This window comes from Purpureocillium takamizusanense, chromosome 13 (assembly GCF_022605165.1).
Source record: "Purpureocillium takamizusanense chromosome 13, complete sequence".
In the NCBI taxonomy this organism is placed as follows: Eukaryota; Fungi; Ascomycota; class Sordariomycetes; order Hypocreales; family Ophiocordycipitaceae; genus Purpureocillium; species Purpureocillium takamizusanense.
This window is the reverse complement of record NC_063080.1, coordinates 329,620-351,082: the sequence shown is the minus strand read 5'-3', so window position 1 is coordinate 351,082 and position 21,463 is coordinate 329,620. Positions and strand designations below refer to the sequence as shown.

The 21,463-nt window shown below is 62.4% G+C and overlaps 8 protein-coding genes across 8 annotated transcripts; 5 read left to right on the top strand and 3 right to left on the bottom strand.

The window, feature by feature from the left end:
* Positions 1-44: 44 nt before the first annotated feature.
* On the bottom strand, positions 45-4,176 carry CET1 (mRNA-capping enzyme subunit beta). The gene is made up of 3 exons (XM_047992373.1): positions 1,303-4,176; positions 770-1,246; positions 45-703 (listed from the first exon to the last, which is right to left on the bottom strand). The coding sequence occupies exons 1-3, from the start codon at positions 3,244-3,246 to the stop codon at positions 530-532; spliced, it is 2,595 nt and encodes an 864-aa protein (XP_047848387.1). The 5' UTR covers positions 3,247-4,176; the 3' UTR covers positions 45-529.
* A 1,752-nt stretch (positions 4,177-5,928) lies between these two features.
* JDV02_010624 (Chitinase) lies at positions 5,929-7,243 on the top strand (the record flags this gene model as incomplete). Its single annotated transcript, XM_047992372.1, has 3 exons — positions 5,929-6,029; positions 6,090-6,407; positions 6,469-7,243. 3 exons carry the CDS (start codon positions 5,929-5,931, stop codon positions 7,241-7,243), a joined length of 1,194 nt encoding a protein of 397 aa, XP_047848386.1.
* Positions 7,244-7,303: 60 nt separating this feature from the next.
* JDV02_010623 (uncharacterized protein) lies at positions 7,304-8,004 on the top strand (the record flags this gene model as incomplete). Its single annotated transcript, XM_047992371.1, has 2 exons — positions 7,304-7,561; positions 7,666-8,004. 2 exons carry the CDS (start codon positions 7,304-7,306, stop codon positions 8,002-8,004), a joined length of 597 nt encoding a protein of 198 aa, XP_047848385.1.
* Positions 8,005-8,566: 562 nt separating this feature from the next.
* JDV02_010622 (Glycerophosphodiester phosphodiesterase) lies at positions 8,567-9,823 on the top strand (the record flags this gene model as incomplete). Its single annotated transcript, XM_047992370.1, has 1 exon — positions 8,567-9,823. One exon carries the CDS (start codon positions 8,567-8,569, stop codon positions 9,821-9,823), a length of 1,257 nt encoding a protein of 418 aa, XP_047848384.1.
* An 857-nt stretch (positions 9,824-10,680) lies between these two features.
* Positions 10,681-12,755, bottom strand: JDV02_010621 (uncharacterized protein; the record flags this gene model as incomplete). Its single annotated transcript, XM_047992369.1, has 2 exons — positions 11,754-12,755; positions 10,681-11,619 (listed from the first exon to the last, which is right to left on the bottom strand). The coding sequence occupies exons 1-2, from the start codon at positions 12,642-12,644 to the stop codon at positions 10,681-10,683; spliced, it is 1,830 nt and encodes a 609-aa protein (XP_047848383.1). The 5' UTR covers positions 12,645-12,755.
* A 533-nt stretch (positions 12,756-13,288) lies between these two features.
* Positions 13,289-15,710, top strand: JDV02_010620 (uncharacterized protein). The gene is made up of 2 exons (XM_047992368.1): positions 13,289-14,557; positions 14,623-15,710. Exons 1-2 carry the CDS (start codon positions 13,980-13,982, stop codon positions 15,197-15,199), a joined length of 1,155 nt encoding a protein of 384 aa, XP_047848382.1. The 5' UTR covers positions 13,289-13,979; the 3' UTR covers positions 15,200-15,710.
* A 2,529-nt stretch (positions 15,711-18,239) lies between these two features.
* On the top strand, positions 18,240-18,810 carry JDV02_010619 (uncharacterized protein; the record flags this gene model as incomplete). Its single annotated transcript, XM_047992367.1, has 2 exons — positions 18,240-18,324; positions 18,398-18,810. The coding sequence occupies 2 exons, from the start codon at positions 18,240-18,242 to the stop codon at positions 18,808-18,810; spliced, it is 498 nt and encodes a 165-aa protein (XP_047848381.1).
* A 1,177-nt stretch (positions 18,811-19,987) lies between these two features.
* JDV02_010618 (uncharacterized protein) lies at positions 19,988-20,721 on the bottom strand. Its single transcript, XM_047992366.1, has one exon. It carries the CDS (start codon positions 20,677-20,679, stop codon positions 20,236-20,238), a length of 444 nt encoding a protein of 147 aa, XP_047848380.1. The 5' UTR covers positions 20,680-20,721; the 3' UTR covers positions 19,988-20,235.
* Between the last annotated feature and the right edge of the window lie 742 nt (positions 20,722-21,463).

Genomic DNA, 21,463 nt, shown 5'->3' with positions numbered 1-21,463 from the left:
ACTTCGCACCGCTCACAACACCCCCCCGGGAAAAACAACAACGAACCACATCAAGTCAACCAAGTGCCCCGTCCCCGATGGTACATTTCTCCCATCGTCCTCATCGCTACTGTACATGCGATGCGGCAAAAGGCCTAAACTGAGACAAGGATGGCCCCCTCCAAGCCTCCCTCCCCCGTCGTCTGTCCGTCCGTCCGTCCCTCGCAGGACCAACCAACCCCCGTGGTCCGTGTGTGACCCCGTCTTTGATATTCTACATAGTACGTACAGTGTCGGTGTCGTCTCGTCTCGCTGCACATCCATCAGCCTCCGCAGCTTCCCTCTCAGCTGCCTTGCCGTGCCTGGGCTGGCTCTGTCTGTCCCGGCTTCACATGCTACTAGTATGGCCAGACCACACCCCGAAGCCACATACACGCCCCAGTCCCCTCTCTCGTCGTCGTCGTCGTCGTCGTTGTCCGTGCTTTGCACCTCCTGCAAACAACTTACACGCACACGAACAACTTACACACACTCCCCCCGTGGTATCCTTTTAGCCAAACTCCCGCGCCTTGCGGGCAAGCAGCCGCACATTGTCCACCAGGCCCTCCACCAGCTCCTGGTACCGATGGGGCGCTCCGTTCATCGCCCTGTTGCCCTGGTCGAGCACAATCTCCGGCGACACCTCAATCTCCAGCTCGTGCTCCTTCTCCGTCCGCTGCGCGTTCTGCTTTGCCTTTGCGTTAGCCTTGATGCAATGAGTGCAATGGGGGCAGCCACGGGGGGCGCCTACTCCTGGTCCCGGCGTCGTCACCGTCACCTGCGTCAGGTCCACCTGATAATGCCCCTGGCTGTAGCTCAGACGGTCCTTGTTCCTGTCTGGCTGCCGGTCTACCGGGCTCGCCGCCAGCCGCTCCAGCTCCTCGACCGAGCCTTCCCACGGCATCTCGAGGTTGATGCTCAGCCGGCAGTCCATCGGGCACGACGGCATGTGCAGGTCAATGTCGGCCACCCGCGCCTTGATGATCTTGTCCAGCACCTCGCGCGTCCGCTGGTCGTACGTCACCCTCACGCGCACATTACGCGCGCGGGCGCCCAGCCGAGAGCGCACGCACCCAGGCAGCCGGTTCTGCAGGTCGGGTGGGAGCTCAAAGTAGCGATCGATCTCGCGACGGTGCTTGTAGTGCACTTGCACCCGGTTCGTGCCGGCGCGCGGATCCGTCTGAATCACCATCTGGTTCAGGAACTCGTTGAATGCCTTGTGGTGGGCCTGTAGCATGCAGTCAGTACAAGGCAACGTCAAAAAGCGGCTGGAGCCAGACTCACCTCCGTCATGCTACTACGAAACGCCACACGGCCCGTGTCCTGTAGCACCGTCTCCGTCTCCAGGTACCGCTCCACGCGGTGGTTTGTGTCCTTGTCGATGAGCGTACCCAGCTTGGCCTCGATCTCGAAGTGGATGCCGCGGCTGACAATCTCCTTGATATCGCGGTTGTTGACGGCGTTGATAAAGATGAAGTCGGCGATCTTCTTGGACACCTCCTCATAGGGCTTGATGCCCGTGATGCTCGCCTCCCACGGTCCCAGGATGTCCTGGGGGCCCGCCTCGACGGGCGGCGGCGGCGGGTTGGCGGCAACGCTGCCCTGCTGCGCCCGCTGCGCCTCGGGCGATGGCTGGCGGCTCGGGCGCTCCGGCTTGGTCTCTTGCTTGCCGTTTACGTGCAGATTGGGCCGCTTCTGGAGGACAAAGTTGGGGTGAGCCGGGGGTCTGTTGCCGAGAGTGTGGGCGCTCTGGGCCCAGATGGGAGGTCGTGCGCGGACTTGCCGGCGCTTCTTGGTGGGCTCGGGGGTTGGTGCTTTCTGGACTCGGCCGTTTACCTCGCCGGGGGGTGGCCGGATTTGCCGGTTCTCAAGCTCCCTGGGGCTCATGCTGCGGTCTTCGAGCTTGCGTTTGGCAGGAGTGACGGCGCGGTCGGCAGCGGTGGCGGCGATGGCGGCGGCGGTGTCGACGGCCATGGGTTGAAACGTCTGTGTTGGGCGTTTCTCAGGCTCGTGGCCGGCTGAAGGGGGCTGCCTGTCTCTGTCGGAGCTGCTAGCAAGCGAGGCAACGCGGGTGCGCGGGCTGACGGACAGACTGCTCTCGCGCAGGCTGCTCTCCCGCTCGGGGCCGTGGCGGGATATGGGCCGGCTGTGGGGGGAGTCGTGCGCGGGAGACTCGTAAGCGGCGTGGGTGGTGCTGCTGCTGCTGGGCATGCGCTGGGCGGCGTGGGGCGGCAGCGGAGGCGGCGGGTGGCTCGTGGGCGAAGCCTGGGGCTGGCCGACCGAGGACATGCGCTGTTGGTAGGGGCTCGGCGGCTGGGCGAAGCCGGTCGACTGCCTGGCGACGGGCGGCGGCGGTCCTATCGGCGTCGGGGGCTGTGAAGGCTGTCGATTGAAGTCAGCGGGATGGGGCTGGGAGGCGACGACGGGGCTGCCGTGGACGTGTGGAGGGCCAAAGTGTTGCTGGCTGTGCGCCGAGGTCGGGGTGGGTGTCGAGTGCGTCGACTGGGAGCGCTGATGCATGTAGACATGGGATGAGGCGCCTGAGGTGCCGATGGGAGGGGTCTGTGGCACCTGTTGCGGTTGCACGTAGGCGTGGCCCGCGACACCAGCCTGTGAGTAACTGTCACGCCGTTGGTGTTGCGAAGGCGGCTGCTGCTGCTGCTGCTGGTACGGCGTAGGGGGATACTGATGCCTCTGGCTGGGGCTGGGCATCTCAGGAGTTGCCTGAGGCGGAAATGGATATCCAGCAGCGCCCGCGGGGGCATTGGTGGGCGTCGGCGTCGGACGGTAGGGCGATTGAGGCGGGACGTGTGCGGCGCCGCCGGGGGAGCGAACATCGTGGAAGGACCCGGCAGGCCGAAGGGGGGGAGGCGGCGGCGCGTCACGGGCCGCGTGGTGCTGCAGCGCGTTCTGGTACTGGGGCTGCGGATAGGCGCCGTGGGGATGCTGCTGCTGTTGGTGTGGTTGCTGCGGTTGATGAGGATGGTGAGGATAGTCCTGGCTCATGTGTTGCTGCTGCTGCTGCTGCTGCGATGGCGGCGGCTGCTGCTGCTGCGGTTGTTGTTGGGCATACTCGCGGTAGGCGCCGTATTGGGCCGGGCTTTGGGCGGGATGAGGCTGCGACAGAGGCTGCGGTGGCGGCTGTTTTTGCTGCTGGGGCGTCAGCGGCGCCTTGGGGGGGCCGCGATCGCCATTGTCCGACGTGTTGAGGACGGAGCGAAGGTCCATGGCGGCGTGTCGCCCGGGGGCCGGGGGGCGTGCCGTCGGATGAAGGGAGGGCGATGGAAGAGGCGGCGCGAGGGCGGCGATGGGAAAGAAAGGTCGCGGCGGCGATCAGATGCTAGTGTAACGGGACGCCGCGCGCGAGCGCTGGGGCGTGGGTGTGTACGGCCGTCGTCGCGACGTGCGTGCGTTCGGCGTGGGTCGATGATGATTGTGGCGGCAACGACGGGCGCGTCGAAACCAGGTCGAGGGCGCGCGTGGAAGGATTCGAGGTTAGTTGATGGACGTCGCTTCGGCGTCGCAGTCGCCAACAGGCATGGTCATGCCGACGGGCCAGCGAGGAGAAGTCCGTCTGGTTTGGAGAGACGGGGCAGCACAGGGCAGGCCCAGGTCCGGTCGGATCAGGTCAGGATAGGACTGGACTGGACTGGACAGGACAAGGTCGGACAGGACGAGCCCAGCCAGACAACAAACGAGGGGTCGGCGGCGGTGGTTGGTTGGGCGCCGAGTCGAGTCGGATGTCGCTGGTGTGCTGCTGGCTGGCTGCCAGGCGTGTTGGTTGGCTTGACAGGCGGCGACGGCGGTGATTGTAGCAGTGGTAACTTGGTGGTGGTGGTGGCTGCGGCTGGAGGTGCAGTGTCGCGCGACAAGCAGCCAGCAGATATTGCACTGGACACGATGTTTACTCGAATTGCATCGTGGGGGCACCGGCGACGGGCGCGTGACGCGGCAAGCGGGCGGGCACCTCGATCGCGACAGGCGGGCGGGCGGGCAAGCGCTCGGCGGTGGCGAGGCTAGAGAGCGATGGCGGCCGCGGTGGTGGTGGTGGTGAAGTGGTGAGGTGGTGATGGTGATGATGGTGGTGATGCTGGCGAGTTGAGCGCAGGTGCGGCAGCTGGCATGAGGACAGATGGGAGGAATAATGTTGGTAGGTGGGCGAGACTGGATGAGGCGGGTGGTAGGCTGGGCTGGGCTGGGCTGGGCTGCGGCGGGTTCAGGTTTGGGAGGAGGAGCATGGCATGGCAGCCAAACGGTACAGAGGTAGGTACCTAATTGGCAGAGAGAGGGGCCCATGGTCGATATGTGACCCCCCCCAGGGTTTGAATTGAGTCTGATCTTTTTTTTTTTTTGGCTGCCCCCGCCCCCTGTGCCTGCTGCTTGTGGTGCTGGTGGTGCTGGTCCAAATGGAACCAGAAGGGCTGGCGTGAGTGCACCACGGGGCAGCTGGAGCGCTGAAGCACCGGGGCGGGGCGCTTCTCAGGCTTGGTAGGGGTAAGGTACCTACGAGGTTGCAGCAGGGCAGAGCTCCGGTGGGCCGGCGGTTCGTACGAGGGGTAAGATGGTACATGCTCACACGCGTGCAGACCCGTCTGTTGCAAAGTACCACACTACAAACCGATACGTCCCGGGGCCGACTTGACAACCATTGAGCCGCTCTGTTCTTCGTACCTACCCAGCTCCCTCCTGAACGTGAACAAGCCCAGCAGAGGCAACAGCTGCCAGGCAACTGGTTGGCATGGCTCGCAAGGCATTGGGGCTTACACGGCCACCTTAAGGTACCTTACCTCTACTAAGGTGAGCTAGCACCCGTTTGACAGTGAAGCATTGTTGCTGAGCTCACACGGGCTGGCAGACAAGCAACAATTCCATCCCGTCTCGACGGCGGGCCCGTTCCAACCTTGTGACAGGTGACAGCGCAACGCAGCCTCGATCCCCGTGCCCGCCTCGGGTCGGTGGCATCTGCCCCCCCGCACGTTCCAGGTTCTGGGCTCATTGCCTTTCTACACCCGCACGCACCTCATAAATGGTTGGCCGCGGCACTGGAAGCCATTGAAGCAGTGGTGGCAGTCAACGCATGCCTAAGTACCTCTACTTTAGTACTTTGTAGGTGTCAAAGTTGCGTCTGCAATCGCCCCCGCTCTGCGCAGTACTATAAGTACCTCCTCTACGGTGCTAGGGAGCTATTCCTTTGTGCCTCGTTAGGTACCATTATGGAAGGCGGTTGGCCGGGTTGCCGGCGTACATATTGTACGGCACATGATTTATTGCTTTTGCTTCCTTTTTCGAGGCCTGTCGACTGCCGTCAATTGGCCAAGAGCCCATGGGCATCGTTGGCTGGCAACGCTGTGCTCCGACGAAAAAGCTGATGCCTGGAGAGCAGCCGGGGTCGGGACTCCTCTCGTCGCGCAAGGGCACGACATGGACTCGTACAAAGTACGTGGGTGCCAAGTATAGGCAGTACTGTAACTACAGTTCCTACCCTGCGTATCATGAACGTCATATGGAACTACTAGTAGGAGCGGATTCGCAAAGCATTTGTCAGGCAAACCGCATCGCGGCAACGCTGCTGGCGAGTGAATCCTTCGTATCAAACCCGCGCGCCAGCAGCGAGCGTGCGCGGAAAGCGCTGCGCGCGTGGCCTTCCTCATGGGTCATGAATAGGCCATCTGGCTCGGAGACGAAACCTACTTGAATCCCCAATCCAAGTGTGTTGTTGTGATCCAGCCGGCTGCAGATGAAGGTGCTATGCTGGCGGTGGCCTGAGGCAGCGCGCAGGGGTACCTCACGCGACACTGTGGGTGCAGGGCAGCAGTTCCTCAACCCACGTCCGTCCAGTCGCTTGTTGGCAGCTCCTCATGCCAACAGCCCATCGTCGGAACCTCATCACGGGTTCGCGAGTCAGCCACAATGCAAGTCGTCGCACTCTGGGCTGCCTGGCGGTCGCTCGTCCTCGTCGCCATGGCCGCGGCTGGCGCTGAAGCGCTACGCTGCGCCATGTATCTTACCGGGTAAGATCTCCCCCCCCCCTCATAACCACAGATGAAAACCCAAGCCTAACAGCAACCCAGCCAGCACAATGTGGTGCCTGTGGATGCAAACTTGACCGCCGACATCACTCATGTCGTCCTCGCGTTTATGAGGTCCGACACCTTCAACGTTGATCAATCGCCGCCCCAGTGGCCGCTCTTCACCACCGTCGACCAGGTCCGGCCTCAGTTCACTCCCGGCACCAAGATCATGATTGCCATTGGCGGATGGGGCGACTCGCTGGGCTTCGAGGAGGCCGCACGCGATGCCAAAGCGAGGGACCGTTGGGCAGGGCAGGTCGCAGCCATGGTGGCTCAGACTGGCGCCGACGGCGTCGACATTGACTGGGAGTATCCGGGGTAAGTCTCGTCCCCCACTTGACGTTGCCCCCCACCGGCAGATGGCTGACGAGCAGCACAGGGGCAACCGTGACGACTACAAGCAAGTCCCCAACGACAAACGCAAGTGGGAGGTCGACGCGTTTTGTCGACTGCTTGACGCCTTGCGTGCCTCGTTGGGCACGCACAAGATCCTGTCCATCGCCGTCCCTGCATTGGAACGCGACTTGATGGCCTTTGCCCCCTCCACCGTTCCGCGCATCATTCGAAGCGTCGACTTCATCAATGTCATGACGTACGACATGATGAACAGGCGAGACACCACGGTCCGCCATCACAGCGGCGTGGCCGACTCCCGCGATGCCCTGCAGCGCTACGTGGACCGCGGTGCGCCGCCAGCCATGCTAAACCTCGGGCTCGGCTACTACGTCAAGTGGTTCATGACGCAGGACTGCGACTCGGATCGACCCTTGGGGTGCCGGACGCAGGGCCTCGAGGACCCGGACACGGGCGCCGACACGGGCAAGACGGCCGCCTTCAGCTGGCACGACGAGGTCCCAAGCGAGCTCGCCGAGTCGTTTGCTCGCGCGCGTAGCCGCGGCGCCTACTTTGAGGACGGCAGTTACGGCTACTGGGACGAGGCGGAGAGGCGCTGGTGGTCCTTTGACACGCCACAGACGATTGAGCGGAAGCTCGCGGATGTCGTCGGGCCGTTTCACGCGGGGGGCGTCTTTGCCTGGGGCATCGGCGAGGACGCGCCCGACTTTGCGCATCTCGCGGCCACCATGGCTGGAACGAGGCGGCTGATGAGACGGTCGGATGAATCTGCGGGCGTGTCCGCTCGGGACGAGCTGTAAAGATGCGCGGCTCGGGATGGGATATCAGGATGACTTGCGAATATATGCAGTCTCACAGAGATGAATGCATCAAGTCGCCGTTTCATCCTGCCAGCAAACCAGGCTTCGGCCAACCTCTGCTTGGTCCGGCCCGATGGAGATGCACATGGCATGGCGAGCTTCCAAGCGGCATCCCGCACCGCGACAGCGTCGCATCCCACGTGGCGGGCCATGGCCAGCAGGCATGCTGAATCGCGCCGGCGCCACGACGATCAGGCACGCGCGTCTGACGAAGATGGGCGCATTGCAAGCAAGGTACAGAGTTACTTGGTACGAAGAGTAAGTTTGTGGACCTGATTTCCTCTTGACACCGGCCTTTTCTGCAAGGACGCGCCTCACCCCATTGGGCCTGACTTTTTGCTGACCCGTTGATTCCGGCGCAGTCTCCAAAGGTTCCCCGACTGTCGACCGCGATGCCACCGGGTTGGGAGTTGCTTGATGGCGTCGACGGGCTCCACGGTTCGGCCCACAGCTTGGTCGGGCAGTCCGGGGCGGATGATGCGCCGGGGTGGGACGGCGAGGACGGCGGGGAAGCGGCGAATCACACGATACAGCCGCGGCACGCCTCCCAACCGGCGCCTGCGGATGGCACCGGATCCAGCATTTCAGTTCTACACACGTGCGTGGTTGCTCGCATACGGTTGACGGCCGGCAAATTAAGCATCAAGGTTGCGCTTGAAGCTTGTTCGTCACCGGCCGGGGGCTTGCGCGAACATGCATGAAGGGTCTGGCCTTGGCCCTGGCCCTGACCATGGCATGGCCATGTACAGTATGTGCGTGTACCGCGCCGCCGCACGCACACTTACACTTGTTAGGCCCCCGTCCGCGAGGCCTGACCCGCTCGCTTTGCGCCGCCATGAGCACGGACATTCGGACTAACGTTGTCAGATACCGAGCTGCATGCGAGGCACCAACTGCGGCCCCACACACAGTGTCACATCGGCGCCGCGATGCTCAACTCGCCGCGCTAGAGACTACCGAGGGCCCCGAACCCAGGCAACGCCCAGCAGCCTGCGCACGCAGCCAAGGCGAGGTGATTTCTCACTGTCGTTGAGTGATGTTCTGTCGACCTGCCTGTCCTGGCACATGAGGGGTCTGGGAGCAGAAAGGCACGCGCCAGTCGACCCCGGGGAGGGACGCGTATAAGATGGCGTGGGCGTCCGTGCTCGCGGCTCACGGTGCTGTTGCTGCGAACTGAAGAGAGAACCGGAACTGCTGTTACCGATCGTCGCATCCCGTCGTCGCATCCCGCCACCCTCCTCCCCCCCTTCGCAAACAAGCGACATGCATCTGACACCCGTCGTGGCCGGGCTGGCCCTCGCGGCTGTCGGCAACGCCTCGCCGTGCCCACCGCGCGGCGGCGTCAAGCCCATCAAGCAGATCGAGCTCGGCCCGCGGCCGTACTATCTCGTCAACAATATGACCGACGGCCCGCTCAAGGACGAGCTGCAGGCGTGCACCGACAAGCCGATGAAGCCGTCAACGTGGTCCATCGGCCACCGCGGCGGCGCGCCGCTGCAGTTCCCCGAGCACTCGCGCGAGTCGGCGCTGGCGGGCGCGCGCATGGGTGCCGGCGTGCTCGAGTGCGACGTGGCCTTCACCAAGGACCGCGAGCTTGTGTGCCGCCACAGCCAGTGCGACCTGCACACGACGACCAACATCGTGGCTGTGCCCGAGCTCAACGCCAAGTGCACACAGCCGTTCCGCCCTGCGGCCGACGGCAAGCCCGCGTCGGCCAAGTGCTGCACCAGCGACATCACGCTGGCCGAGTTCAAGTCGCTGTGCGCCAAGATGGACGGCGCCAACACGTCGGCCACGAACCCGCAGGCCTACCTCGCCGGCACGCCTAGCTGGCGGACCGACCTGTACGCGACGTGCGGCACCGTCCTGGAGCACAAGGAGCACATCGCCCTGGTCGAGGGGCTGGGCCTGCGCCACACACCCGAGCTCAAGGCGCCCGAGGTCAAGATGCCCTTCCAGGGCAACTACACGCAGGACATGTACGCGCAGCAGCTCATCGACAACTACAAGCGCGCGCGGGTCCCCGCCGAGCGCGTCCTGGCCCAGAGCTTCCAGTACCGCGACGTGCTGTACTGGCTGAAGGCCGAGCCCGCCTTTGGCAAGACGGCCATCCTGCTCGACGAGTCGGGCGGCACCCCCGAGACGTACCCGCAGGCCGTCCAGAACCTGACGACGTACCACGCGGCCGGCGTGCGCACCGTCGCGCCGCCCCTGGCCTACCTGGTCGAGGCCACCAAGGACGGCAAGATTGCGCCGAGCGCGTACGCCCGCCGCGCCAACGAGCTGGGCCTCGCCATCATCACCTGGAGCCTCGAGCGCTCCGGCCCGCTGGCCGCCGTGCACCGCAACGGCGACTCGTACTACTCGTCGATCCGCGACGTGATCCACAAGGACGGCGACATGTACGAGCTGCTCGACGTGTTGTACCGCAAGGTCAAGGTGGCAGGCCTGTTTTCCGACTGGAGCGCCACGGTGACGTTTTACGCCAACTGCGTGGGCGTGGGGTTGGGCAGCAAGTGAGGTTGAAGGTGGTTAGCGGACGACGTACTATGTATATGTGCAGGGGGGTGAGAAACGCCGCCCGTACGCCGTCGAGCGTGGTGGATGCAGAGGCGCGAAGGGAAAAAGAGATAGCGAGCGAGCGGACTGACTGACCGTTGCGGCAGCGGCTCCACGCCCGGATGATGTATATGTTTCTCTGTACATGGATGATTGAATCGCAAGAGGCCATGGCCGATTCTCGCCTTTCTCTGACGAAGCGCAGTCTCTCCAGAGCCATGTCCAGACCCCTCCTTCTCATTATGACTCCCCCGTCTATGTGAGCCCTACGACGACGGCGACGACTATATCTTCCATTACCTCCAAGTTCTCTTAGCTTATATCATGCTACTTCTACTCGCCTTTAATGAGTAGCTACTTTCTGACTTTCCCACCTTGGGTCCGGTCCCTACGACCCCCCGTCTCCCACGACGTAGGTAGTAGTAAGTAACTTCAATACTACGTCTAAGTCCCCCCCCCCCCCGGTCCTAGGCGGGCCCCCCCTACGAGTTGACTTGCCCCTCGGTTTCTAGATAAATTGCCTTGCCCCCTTGTGACCTTATTACACCCCTGTCCTTAGCTCAGCCTTACGCGTTCTTTCTTTGTTTCTCTACCACTTTCCTCTCCTCTCCCTCTCTTCCGGACTTATATAACCCATTCACATATATCCGAGTGCACCTATCCAAACGCCCATAGTGACCTCATGGATATAATAACATACTTTGTTATATCCTATGCAACACTAAGAAACTAAGCACCGACCGAATGAATGAATGAATGAATGAATGAATGTTATGTACGTATATATATATATGAACATATAGGTAACCCAATCTCTCTCATAGCGCCCTGCTTCGCACGACCTCTACTTCGTGATACGCCCTCCCTATCTCCCCCAGCAACACCTCACCATCACCACCACCACCACCACCACCACCACAGCGACCACGATCATCCCCCCCCTCGCGGCGATAATCATCCCCCCTCGCCACCTCCAGCACCCTCCCCACCACCCCCCGCAGCAGCACCTCCTCCAGCCTCCGCGCCGCCATCCCGCCCACCAGCCCGGCCGCCATCCCCCTCTGCGCGTCCGTCAGCGAGGCCCACGCGCCGCGCAGCAGGAGCGGGCGGTCGGTGAAGGCGGCGTGCGTGGTGTTGGCGAGGGAGTACTCTACGACGGGGCCGCAGCTGGTGTTGTTCCTCGTGATGCTGGAGTTGTGGGAGCTTTGAACGCTGCTGCTGTTGGAGGTGGACTTGGAGGTGGACTTGGAGGAGCTAGAGTTGTAATTGCAGTTAAGGTACGGCCAGGATGCGTCCCAGGTCGGGTCCTCGACGCGGTGCGACGGGCGACCGAGCTGCACGAGGGGGCGATACCCATCGCACTGCTTCTTCATCTTCTTCCTCTCCTGTTCCGTCCTCTCCGTCTTCTTTATTTCCGTCTTCTTCATTTTCGTCTTCTTCACCTCCGTGCTCCTCTCCGCGCGCGCGTCGTGCTGCTGCCGCTCCCCAAGCGGCGCCACCTCCCGCGCAGGCTCCACGACCCGCCCGTCGAGGTTGATGGCGGCGAGGACGGCCGCGGGGTCGTGTGCGAGGGCGGCAATGGCGGCGGAGCCACCGAGGGAGTGTCCGATGACGATGGCGCGCGCGTGGGACTGGGATTGGGGTCGGGAAAGGAGGTCGTGGTGGTGATGCTCGAGGTGCTGCCGCAGCGGAGGGGGGAGAGCGGCGAGGAGCATGGGGATGTTCTTCAGGAGGAAGGATATATCGTCGACGCGGACCTATATATACGTGAGTGCTGGGATCAAGACCAGGGGGGCGGATATAGGATGGGGACATAAGGAGAGCATTCGGTAAGAGACTGCGCTATAAGATATAATACTAAGAAACAACCATAAAGCACACGTATACGCACCCTAACGAGCCTCCCCAGCGCCGGCTCATCGTCCGCCGAGACGTCCACCCCCGGCACGACGCTCCCGTCGGGGAACTCGACGCCCGGGAGCGCCTCGAACGGGTGGTCGAGCAGCACGACGGGCAGGCCTGCTGTGCTGGCGAGGGCGCGCGCGAGGGCCGAGTAGAGGAGGCGGGACTCGCCGAGGCCGGGGGTGAGGACGATGAGCTGCGCTTGTCTGCCGCCGCCGCCTCTGCCGCTTGCATCGCTGTTATTGTTGTTACTGCTGCTGGTGGTGTTGCTGTCGACGGGGGGAGTTTTGCAATCGTCGCCGTCCCGGTCGCCGTTGATGGCAGTGTCGTTGCCGTTGCTCGTATCACGCCTCACCGGGGTGTCATCCTTGCCGCTGCGTCGACCATGACGACGACTATGACGCAAATGACAGCGCTGCGGCGCCGGAATGAACCCAGGATCGCACGTCTGCATCTCAAACCGCGCATACAGATCCTCAGGAAGGCCATACTGCACCGCCTGGGCGCCGTACGAGGCCGCCACGGCGGGGGTCATGTACGGCAGGGTCTGCAGGCGGCAGGGGCAACGAATAGGGGGTACCTTGTTGCTGCCTTTGTCATCGTCGGCGGAGGAGGAGGAGGAGGAGGAGGTGGGGGGAGCACGCAGCGGGACGAAGACGGAGGCGAGGATCCGACGGCGGGGGACGTCATGCCCCGGAGAGCCTGAAGACGAGGAGGATGAGGATGAGGATGAGGACGGGGGAAGGGCGCTGCCGTCGTCGCGGCGGGAGGGGTCGGTGAGGGGCGCGATGGCGAGGGCGACGGGATAGGGGCCGGGGGGAGGGGGGAGGAGGACGGCGGAGGAGATGCCGAGGAGGGGGATGAGAAAAGGGAGAAGCATGGCGGTGGTGGTGTTGGTGGTGGCGGTGGGAGAGGTTGAGCGGGAGTGCTGTGGTGTTGTGTAAGTGAGTGGGTGGGTGAGTGGCGCGCGATGTAAGTGAGTATATAGACGCCAACCGGAGAATAGAATTAGGAGTATAATATCAAGATCGCGCCGGAGAGGCATACATTCCATTATTATATGCGGCACGCGCTGTATACGTTCAACTGCCTTGACGTACTTGTGCACCATCGTATCCACCAGGCCATGAGGTGACGAGACGCATACGACGTGCAGAGGATGATGACGCTGCCAGATTGGGTCACAACCTGGCGAACCACCTCACCAGTAGCAAGGTGCGAACCAAGACAGAACATTGCATGGACTCGGATTCACCATGCAAGAGGTAATAGTCAGTCTTTGTCCGTCAAGCATCGCATTCGCAGCTGAAGCAGTGACCGGCTCGCCCCGGCCGGGATCCATCATCATCATCAGGCCGCGTGTAAGTCGTCCGTCGCCCGATGGTTTCCTATTCGGGCAAGCGCCGGGATACCTGTCCGCCCGCGGACTGGATACCTACCCAAGGACATGTGCCGGCCGGCGACCAGCGACCCACACAACCACCACCGTCCTTGATGGCGCAGCTTCAGCTTCAACCACAAGCCACCCGACTTACTTCTCTTCACTTGCCATCTCGCCTCTCCCCTCGCCGTCTCGGCCGCTTCTGCCGCTGCACTCGGCGGCCAACCGGCACAGTTCACGTGCCGCGAGACGGACAGACAACGCAGCGGCCAAGCAATGGCGGAGCCTGCACCAAGTAACAGGTCACAGCAGCTCAGCCCGCTGGACGCGCGGCGGCGGAGGTCCCGCTGCCAGGGCTGCGCGACAAGCCATGTCAAGGTGCGTGTCCTTGTCTCTCGCGCCGTCCTTTCTACATTCGGCACAGACGGATGGATGGAGGGACGGACAGGCGGACGGGCATTGGGCCCTGTAGTGCTCTCCGGCAGCGTCGAGCCAACGCCCTTGGAGATGCAGCTGACATGGTGTTAGTGCTCCGGCGGACGTCCCTGCGTCCGATGCGCGAGGCGGCGCACGCGCTGCTCGTACCCCGAGGCGCAGGACGCTGCCGGCCCGACGCACTTTGTCCTTGTCAACGCCTCCGGGCCGAGACCGATAACTTCGCCGGCCGCGTCACCGCCAGCGCCTCTCGCCGACGAACGTGTCCGGTTAGTCGCCGCGTTCGACGTGTTTGCGCGGCGCAACAGCTTCACCGGCAAGAGGGCTACGTGTGGCGATGAGGTGCGCGTGTTGCCGGGTCTGCACTCGGCCGGCAGCGGTCACCTATGGCACGCCATCATGGCCTTGGGGGCCGTCTACGAGGCCGGGCTCGGGCGCGACGCCGCGCTGCGCAGGCGCCAGACCGTCACGGCGCTGGGGCACTACACGCAGGCGATAGTCCGACTACAGACGGCCATTCAAGACGGCTGGAGACGCAGCAAGGCGCCGCCGCTCGCCCAGCAGACGAGCATCCTCTGGACGACGCTCTTCCTGGGCCTCTTTGAGGTGGGCTTACCCGTGAGACACAGCCCAGGTGCCCTCTGCAGATGGCTGACTTTGCAGCTCATCAACGACGCGTCCGGCGACGGCTGGCGGCAGCACATGGTGCACGGCACGGCCGAGGCGCTGCGGGCGGCGGGGCCCGGGGCCTGCGCGCGGGGACCGGGCCGGGCATTTTTTGCGCAGGCGCGCGTCTTCGAGGCGTGCCGGACCATTCTCTTCAACGAGCCGACGTTCCTGACGGACGGGGCGTGGGCCGACCTGGCGCGGGGCATGTGGACAGCGGGCCGTGACGATGGCGATGGCGACGGCGACGAGTGGCACCCGCTCGACTCGCTGCTGGACGTCATGGTCATGTGCTCGCGGCTGCGCGTGAGGTGAGTGCCCGCGTGCTTGGAGCAGATGCGTGTGTTGATGACGCGATGCTGACCAACAGACGCAGGGCCGGGACGCTGATGGACGGCTGGGACGCAGGCGGTGGCGGCGACGATGATGACGATGCAGACGAGGCGCGGGCCGTTTGCGCCGACGGGGAGGGGCTATGCGAAGCCCTGCGATGCTGGCGCGAGGCCTACGCCGCGGACTCGACCGACGACGACACTGCGATACGTGATGACGATAGCACGCTCCTGGCGCGCGTGTTCTACGCGGCCACGCGCATCTACCTGTCGGGCATCTTTGACTACCGCCGGGCGGAGTGGACGCGGCGACTACATGGCGGCGGCGGCGGCGGGTTGATGACGGTCATGCTGGCGCGGGACGAGGTGGACGCACACGTCGAGACGATCCTGACGCTTACGGGCGCGGCTTTGAAGGGAAGCAGCGAAGGTGGGCGAGACGGCCGCGGGCTGTCACCGGTGCTGTTCCTGTTCCCGCTGCGCGTCGCGGGTGCGCGAGCGGCGGACAAGCGGCGGAGGGCCCGCGTGGTGGAGCTGCTGGGACGGATACGCGGGGAGGGGTTCGTCGTCGCGGCGGCGATAGAGGGCGACTTGCGGGGCGGGGTATGGCGGAGGGGGTGATGTGATGTTGGTGTTAACGTTGACGTTGATGGTGATGGCGATGTTAGGCGTTGGTGTTGGTCGTGCTCGTGGTGTAAGTTTGATGAGGAAACGTGGTGGTGGGGCGTAGGGCAGAGCAGTCAGTGCCTTGCTATCGTTCATCAAACGTCGCCCGGTGTCCGGTTACAGTGGGGTCCAAACGCTGCAGGTGCTGGTCCGCCGTTGCCCGGAGATGCTGCTGCGAACGCCCGCCAATGAACGAATGCCTACGCCATGCAGGGCAGCGCCATGCGGAGGGCCTCAGGCGTTGACCTCGCTCCATGGGAGTCTCAGGCACCGAATCGATTTATTCCTCAGGCACCAAAGTTATTCGCCGTGTCTACGTTTCCAATGACCATTGGCAGTGTGTGACGTCCATGGTGCATGCACCTCGCGATGCTTCGCTCTACGACTTTACCGAACGCATCTCCCGTGGCTTAGCTCAGGGTCCGTGTACAGTACCAGCGGGACGGACGCTAGGTCGGTCGGTGCTTGAGTTAGTAGTGAGAAAAAAAGTCTGCAAGCAAGCCGGCAGCCGGCCGGGCCAGCTGCCGAGCGCCCGCCCCCCTCCGATCCAACAAACCCACGACATGTGCCGTGCCGTGTTACGTGTCGGTATCGTGCAGCGCGTTGGTCCCAAGTAGTACGTTGGTAGTTAGTAGGCGTCGGCGAGCCGCGGCATCTCTCATCCGCGCCCCCCCCCCCCCGCGTTTCAATCCTCTTGTTGCACCAGGGGAAAGCTAGCAGTATAGTACCAGCAAACTCCTAAAGAAGAAGAAAAAGCCCCGAATGTTAGAACCGCTACGTGCTGCTGCGTTGTGTGCATACACATGTGATGTGTGGTGTGGCGGGACGACGCGGGCGGCGGCGGCGGCGGGCGGACCGACAGGCCAGGGCGGGGAGTGGGCGGACAGTCGTCAGTCACGCACAGGACGGTCATCAGCCACACACAGGGCGGCGACGGCCACAGGACAGCAGGGCCGCTGCAACAGCCGACGCCTTGGCCGAGGGCCGGCCATCGTGGCAGACGGCGAAACGGGCGGTGTCTTGTGTGTGTGTGCCGCTTGTCGGTTCCATTGGCCGCCCGCGCGCAGGGTTGGGCAGTGGCTGCCGAATGCCCCCCCCCCCAATCCAGCAGTGCTTGGCCCAGCGCGCATTGGCAGGTTTGGATTGCATTGGACTGGACCGGACTGGACTGGATTGGCCTCGAGAAATGAAGGGCTGGCGGGACCCGACGGCGGCGGCAGTGGCACAAACAACCTAAGTCACGTCTCCAGGGCTGCTGCCGCTCGCCTCCACTGGGCGTGCGTCAGCAGCGGGCACTGGACCCGACCCGACAGTGGGGGGTGGATGGAACGGGCGGGCAGTTCGAGCGGGCACCTTGGTAGCCAGAGCGAGCACCGCCAGGGCAGGGTTCGCCCAGCGGGCCCCGTGCTCAGCGGGCAAACTCATCAGCCCGCCTGCATGCATGATGATGAGGAATGGAAACGTCTTCCCATCGTCCATCGTGTTCACTCTTCGATGCGTCTTCCACGGCCACTACATGTTCCATGACGAGCAAAGCAGGCCACCCACATGCATGGCATGCACGCACTCACGTCAACGTGGTCCGAGCACGGCCCCCATCCTTGGCCCTCCCCCCGACCCTGGCCTGGTGCCGTGCAGTGCAGTGCGAGTCTGCAGCGCAGGCCCCCACCGCTGACGAACATCATCCACGGCTACTACTTACGTACGTTACCTCATCGTCGGTCCCCGTCATCCCATCCCATCCCATCCCCAATATGCCCCCCTGTCGCGAGCTTTCTCCAAGCCACCCACCACCCAACCCAAGCCAAACCAAGCCAAGCCAGCCTCAGCCAAGCACCGCATCCAAGCGAAAAGCCAAGCGGCACCCACTCACTCAACACTCCCTCGGCTATGGATCCCATGACCTCATCCCAGCGAAGTCGCGACACGACGTCACCCTCCAATTCTGGACCATCCCACCACCCGTCAGCTCGCATCGAGTCGGCAAAGGAAAAAGCCGTTGCAGCGGCGGCCGCAGCAGAGGGTACGTACTACACCAGCCGTAGCTACTACGCCCTGCCTGCCTCTCTGTCTGTCTGGTTGCCCGTGCGCCGGGGGAGAAGGAGGAGGCTCGGCAGCGCACGGCGTGCATACGTGCCCTCTGTCCGTTTCGCAACGGCGGGTATCGCATCGCGGGTGCCTAGAACGACCAAAACGCCTTTGCGTGGAATGAACGGGTAACTTAGTAGTGAGTAGTGAGACAAGAGCTGCCAGGGCGGGCGTCACGCCATCGCAGAGACAGACACACACACACACACACACACACACACACACACACACACACACACACACACAAACGACCCGGGAACACCAGGTACGTATCTTCAGCAGGACAAGAAAGAAAGAAGAAAAAAACTGGCTCGGCTTGCGGTGCCCGCCGCCTGGCTGCCGGGATCCATCATCATCAGTGGCCCATCCAGGATCCGGCCCTGGCGCCAGCGACGGCGCTAAACACAACAAGGGCGTGGCATCGTACCGTAGTACTAGGTAGTTAGTGGGTGGGAGGAGGTCCGGCGGGCAGCGGGCGGGCAGCAGCTTGGCACACGCGGCGGCTGTCGTCAGTCAATCCCATCGACTGGTTGTCAGTCACTCGCAGAAGCTACAGCAGCCTTATTATGCTGGAGCTGTCCCTCGTCCCGAGATAGCTTGTTTAAAAAGCTCGGCGCTCCCTCCCTCCCCACCACGCACACAGCGCCGTCGCACCACCCACTCACCAAACCACCACCGGCACGCACCACACACCACACCCCCATCGCATCGCATCGCATCGCCATCAGAGTCACACCTGGCCGATCCCCCCCGCGTCTTCTCCGCCTTGCGACACAGCTTGCTTGCTTCTTCCGCGACTACCTCGCACAGCACAGCGTCGCGCGCGACACGCTCTCCGTCCATCGACTGCCGAAGAGAACCAAAACAAAGACAATAAGAAAAAGAAAGGGAAAAAAGGACCGTCGCCATGGCTCTCCCCGGCGGCATCGTCACCATCCTGCACGCCGTGCTCGCCGTCTTTCTCATCATCGAGCTCGGCCTCACCGCCTACGGTGCGTCCCCCCTCTCCTCCTCCTCCTCCTCGTCTTTCCCCCCGTGCAACACGCTGACTCTACGTCCTTGCAGTCGTCAGCATCACCAGCGGCCACTGGTATGGCTGGTGGTTCGGCTCCTCGAGCGTAAACTTCATGCTCTTCAACTCCATCTGGACCCTCCTCGTCCTCGCCTACCTCGCCGCCGTCCCGCGCTTCGCCGAGCGCGCCTACCACTCGCTCGCCGCCCTCGTCCTGCTCGGCGTCACCACCATCTTCTGGTTCGCCGGCAGCATCGCCCTCGCCGCCCGCATCGGCGTCCCCGACTGCGACCACGGCTCCGCCTGCCGCGGCATCCAGACCGCCCAGGCCGCCGTCGCCTTTGGCTTCTTCATCTGGGTCATCGTCACCGCCCTGACCGTCTTCGAGGGGCTGGGCTTCATGCGCGGCGGCGGGGCCCGCGCCGACACGACGCGCAAGCCGGGGAACCCGCCCGCGGCGGTTTGAGCAAGCGGCGCTCCGTGACGTGACGTGTCGATGAAGCGCGCGCGTTTCGTTTCTGGTGGAAGGAGGGAGGGGGCCTTTCTGATTAATGCGGATGACGGGGGAGACGACAAGGGCCATGCGGGTGCACGGTTGGTGCTGCACCACCGCCACTACGACCACCACCACCAGCACGAGAGCGAGAGAGAGAGCGAGAGCGAGAGAGAGAGAGAGAGAGAGAGAGAGAGAGGAACAAGTTGACGACAACGTATGAATGCGGATACCACTTGGGGGGGTTGCGTGCGCGCTGGTTTCTGGGGGTTGGATCTGATGTTTTGAGGTGCTGGGTTCGGGCCGAGATACCCTCCTTGGTTGTTTTTAATGATGCTCTGTTTGCGGGGTGGATGGAGTCTCTCTTGATATTTGCTTGGCTCGGGGGTTTTCTTTTTGGTTCCTTTCCATCGTCTTGGTTCTTGGGACCATCTATGCACGTCAAAGCCCAACAATATACCAATCTGTTTTCGACTGCGGCCGGGGACTGCGATGCTCCCTCCCGTGCGAGCGCGCCTTAGGTTCTGAATAAAATAATGCGCCACTCTACCCTGACGTGCGCACACGTGTACACACTTACAACACGCACGGTGTCGTCGTCCTTTGAGCTCTTGGCATCCTCCTTGCCCGCCTGCTAAAAATCGCAAATGCAAATACCTACCTCGTATAGCCTCATAACCATCACTTCCTCAAAGCCCCCATACGCTAGATCCCGCTCTTCATTCACCTCAACATGGGTCTCTTTTCATCCACTCCTTGACATGGGGGGCTCGCATGAACTCGCCCGACATGCATGCCGGTCTCGTTTATTCTCATGTCCCCCGTTTCTCTTAAGGAAAAAAAGGATTGAGTTTGTATCAGGAACTTATGCCCCTTCCGCCCCCCCCCCCCCTTTCAGGCTCTATCTACTAGTTACACACGCCGCTTGTTCTCATCTCACCTACCCTATTAAAATCAGGGCCCTGATTTCAGTTATAGAGGTGCAATCGTGTAGGGAACGCAGTCCCGTTATACGGAGGATAGGTACCCATTCATGCGGCCTAGCGGAGACCAACTACGAAGTAGGTAAATGACAATTAAACAACTTGGTAGGTTTGCCCAACCCCATATACGCACCATCAAGCAAGGCCAACACTCATACTTCAACATTCCCCATCAAAAAGAATGTATTGAGTTGGTCCTAGGGAATTCAGAGGCGCTGAGCCTTTCCGTCTATAATCCCGCCACTATTCAACCGCTTCCCCCCTGTCTAGGCGGCAGGCAAAGTCGCAGGCTGTTCCTTAGCCCCTCTCCTATAGGCCCTGTCTCCATAGCCCGTGTATATCCTAGCCAAGCTCTCGTTATCCTGGAATTCCGAGTATTGCCTCTCGTTATGCCCTCTTTCCCTTCTGAGTTTGACTACTGGACTTGCTTGCTGCCCTGGCTCAGAGGGTTCCCGGTTGCACCTTTTGGCATCGCGCTGTTTCCGTCGTGCTTGCCGGGGCCAAAGTTGCGGTCCAACCCCGCATCCCAGTCCTTCTTCATCTGCTCAAAGCTCGGCTGCTTCCCCTTGTTGCTGTTGCCGTAGGAGGAGGAGGAGGCGCCGCCTCCTGGGGCGCTGTTGTACTTTGAGCCCATGTACTTCCAAGACGTGCTGGACGCCGACGAGTCAACGCCGCCAAAGGCGCCGCTGCCGCCCTGTTGGCCGTACTTGTTGGAGCCCTGCTGCGCCCCGTACTTGTTGCCGCCGCCGCCGCCGCCGCGCATGCTGCTCTCACCGGCGCCGGGGACGGGCGTCGCGACCGAGGAGCCGGCGAACAGCAGCACGAGGGCCGCGGCGGTGAGCTTTCCAGAGAACTGCATGATTGTTGTTGTTGTTATTGTTGATTTGTTTGTTATTGCTGCTGCTGAGTCTTCTTGTTTTCTTTTCAATGGTAGAACGAGATGTATTTATCTGTCGGTGGTGTTGAAACAAGCACTGAATCCTGTGATGGTGCTTCAAAAGCTCTTCGTCGTCAATCATCGCGATCAGACGTGCTTTATATACCGCCATCTCCATCATGAACAGCTGCCCCAGCTCCTTTCGAATTGCCTGACATATACGCACCGTCTATGCAAAAACGTGCGCATATACTTCCTAGTGCACCACAGTCACTGCACGTAATAGCCTTGGTACCCCACGGGCAGCGAAAAATGGGCAGACTTGGCGCTTGGGGCCAAGCCGTATCGTCAGGCACGCGGAACGCTCAGCCACACTCCGTATATTACAGTTGAGCGTCTACGGGACGGACGGCAGCACCATACGGTCCGTTTTTTTGCTCGCATGAATTGATGACCTGCGGAAGCTCCGCGGAACTTGACGCCGCGATCAACCCAACGCCGGAAACGGGAACATGCACCCCGGCCGGGCTATGGAGATGATCATGCCGACGCGAAGAAAAGAGAAGAATACTTTTTATTTTATTTTTTTGACGTTTCCTTGGCTGGCTTTGTTCTTCTACCGTGCTGTGCTCGCAGGTACGATATGGAAGGTGAGTGCGGTCGACATCGGGCCATTGATCCATCGGTCCCGACTGCAAAGACCGCATCAAGCGGCGCTAAGCCTCCATGTCCTGACAGCACGACTTGGCATCAACTGACATGTCAT

Coding starts and splice junctions, on each gene's coding strand:
- CET1 (XM_047992373.1), bottom strand. CDS start 3,246: ATGGACCTTCGCTCCGTCCTCAACACGTCGGACAATGGCGATCGCGGC. Junction 1,247..1,302: donor TTCGTAGTAGCATGACGGAG/GTGAGTCTGGCT, acceptor TGCATGCTACAG/GCCCACCACAAGGCATTCAA. Junction 704..769: donor TGACGACGCCGGGACCAGGA/GTAGGCGCCCCC, acceptor AAGGCAAAGCAG/AACGCGCAGCGGACGGAGAA.
- JDV02_010620 (XM_047992368.1), top strand. CDS start 13,980: ATGGCCTTGGGGGCCGTCTACGAGGCCGGGCTCGGGCGCGACGCCGCG. Junction 14,558..14,622: donor TGCTCGCGGCTGCGCGTGAG/GTGAGTGCCCGC, acceptor CAACAGACGCAG/GGCCGGGACGCTGATGGACG.
- JDV02_010618 (XM_047992366.1), bottom strand. CDS start 20,679: ATGCAGTTCTCTGGAAAGCTCACCGCCGCGGCCCTCGTGCTGCTGTTC.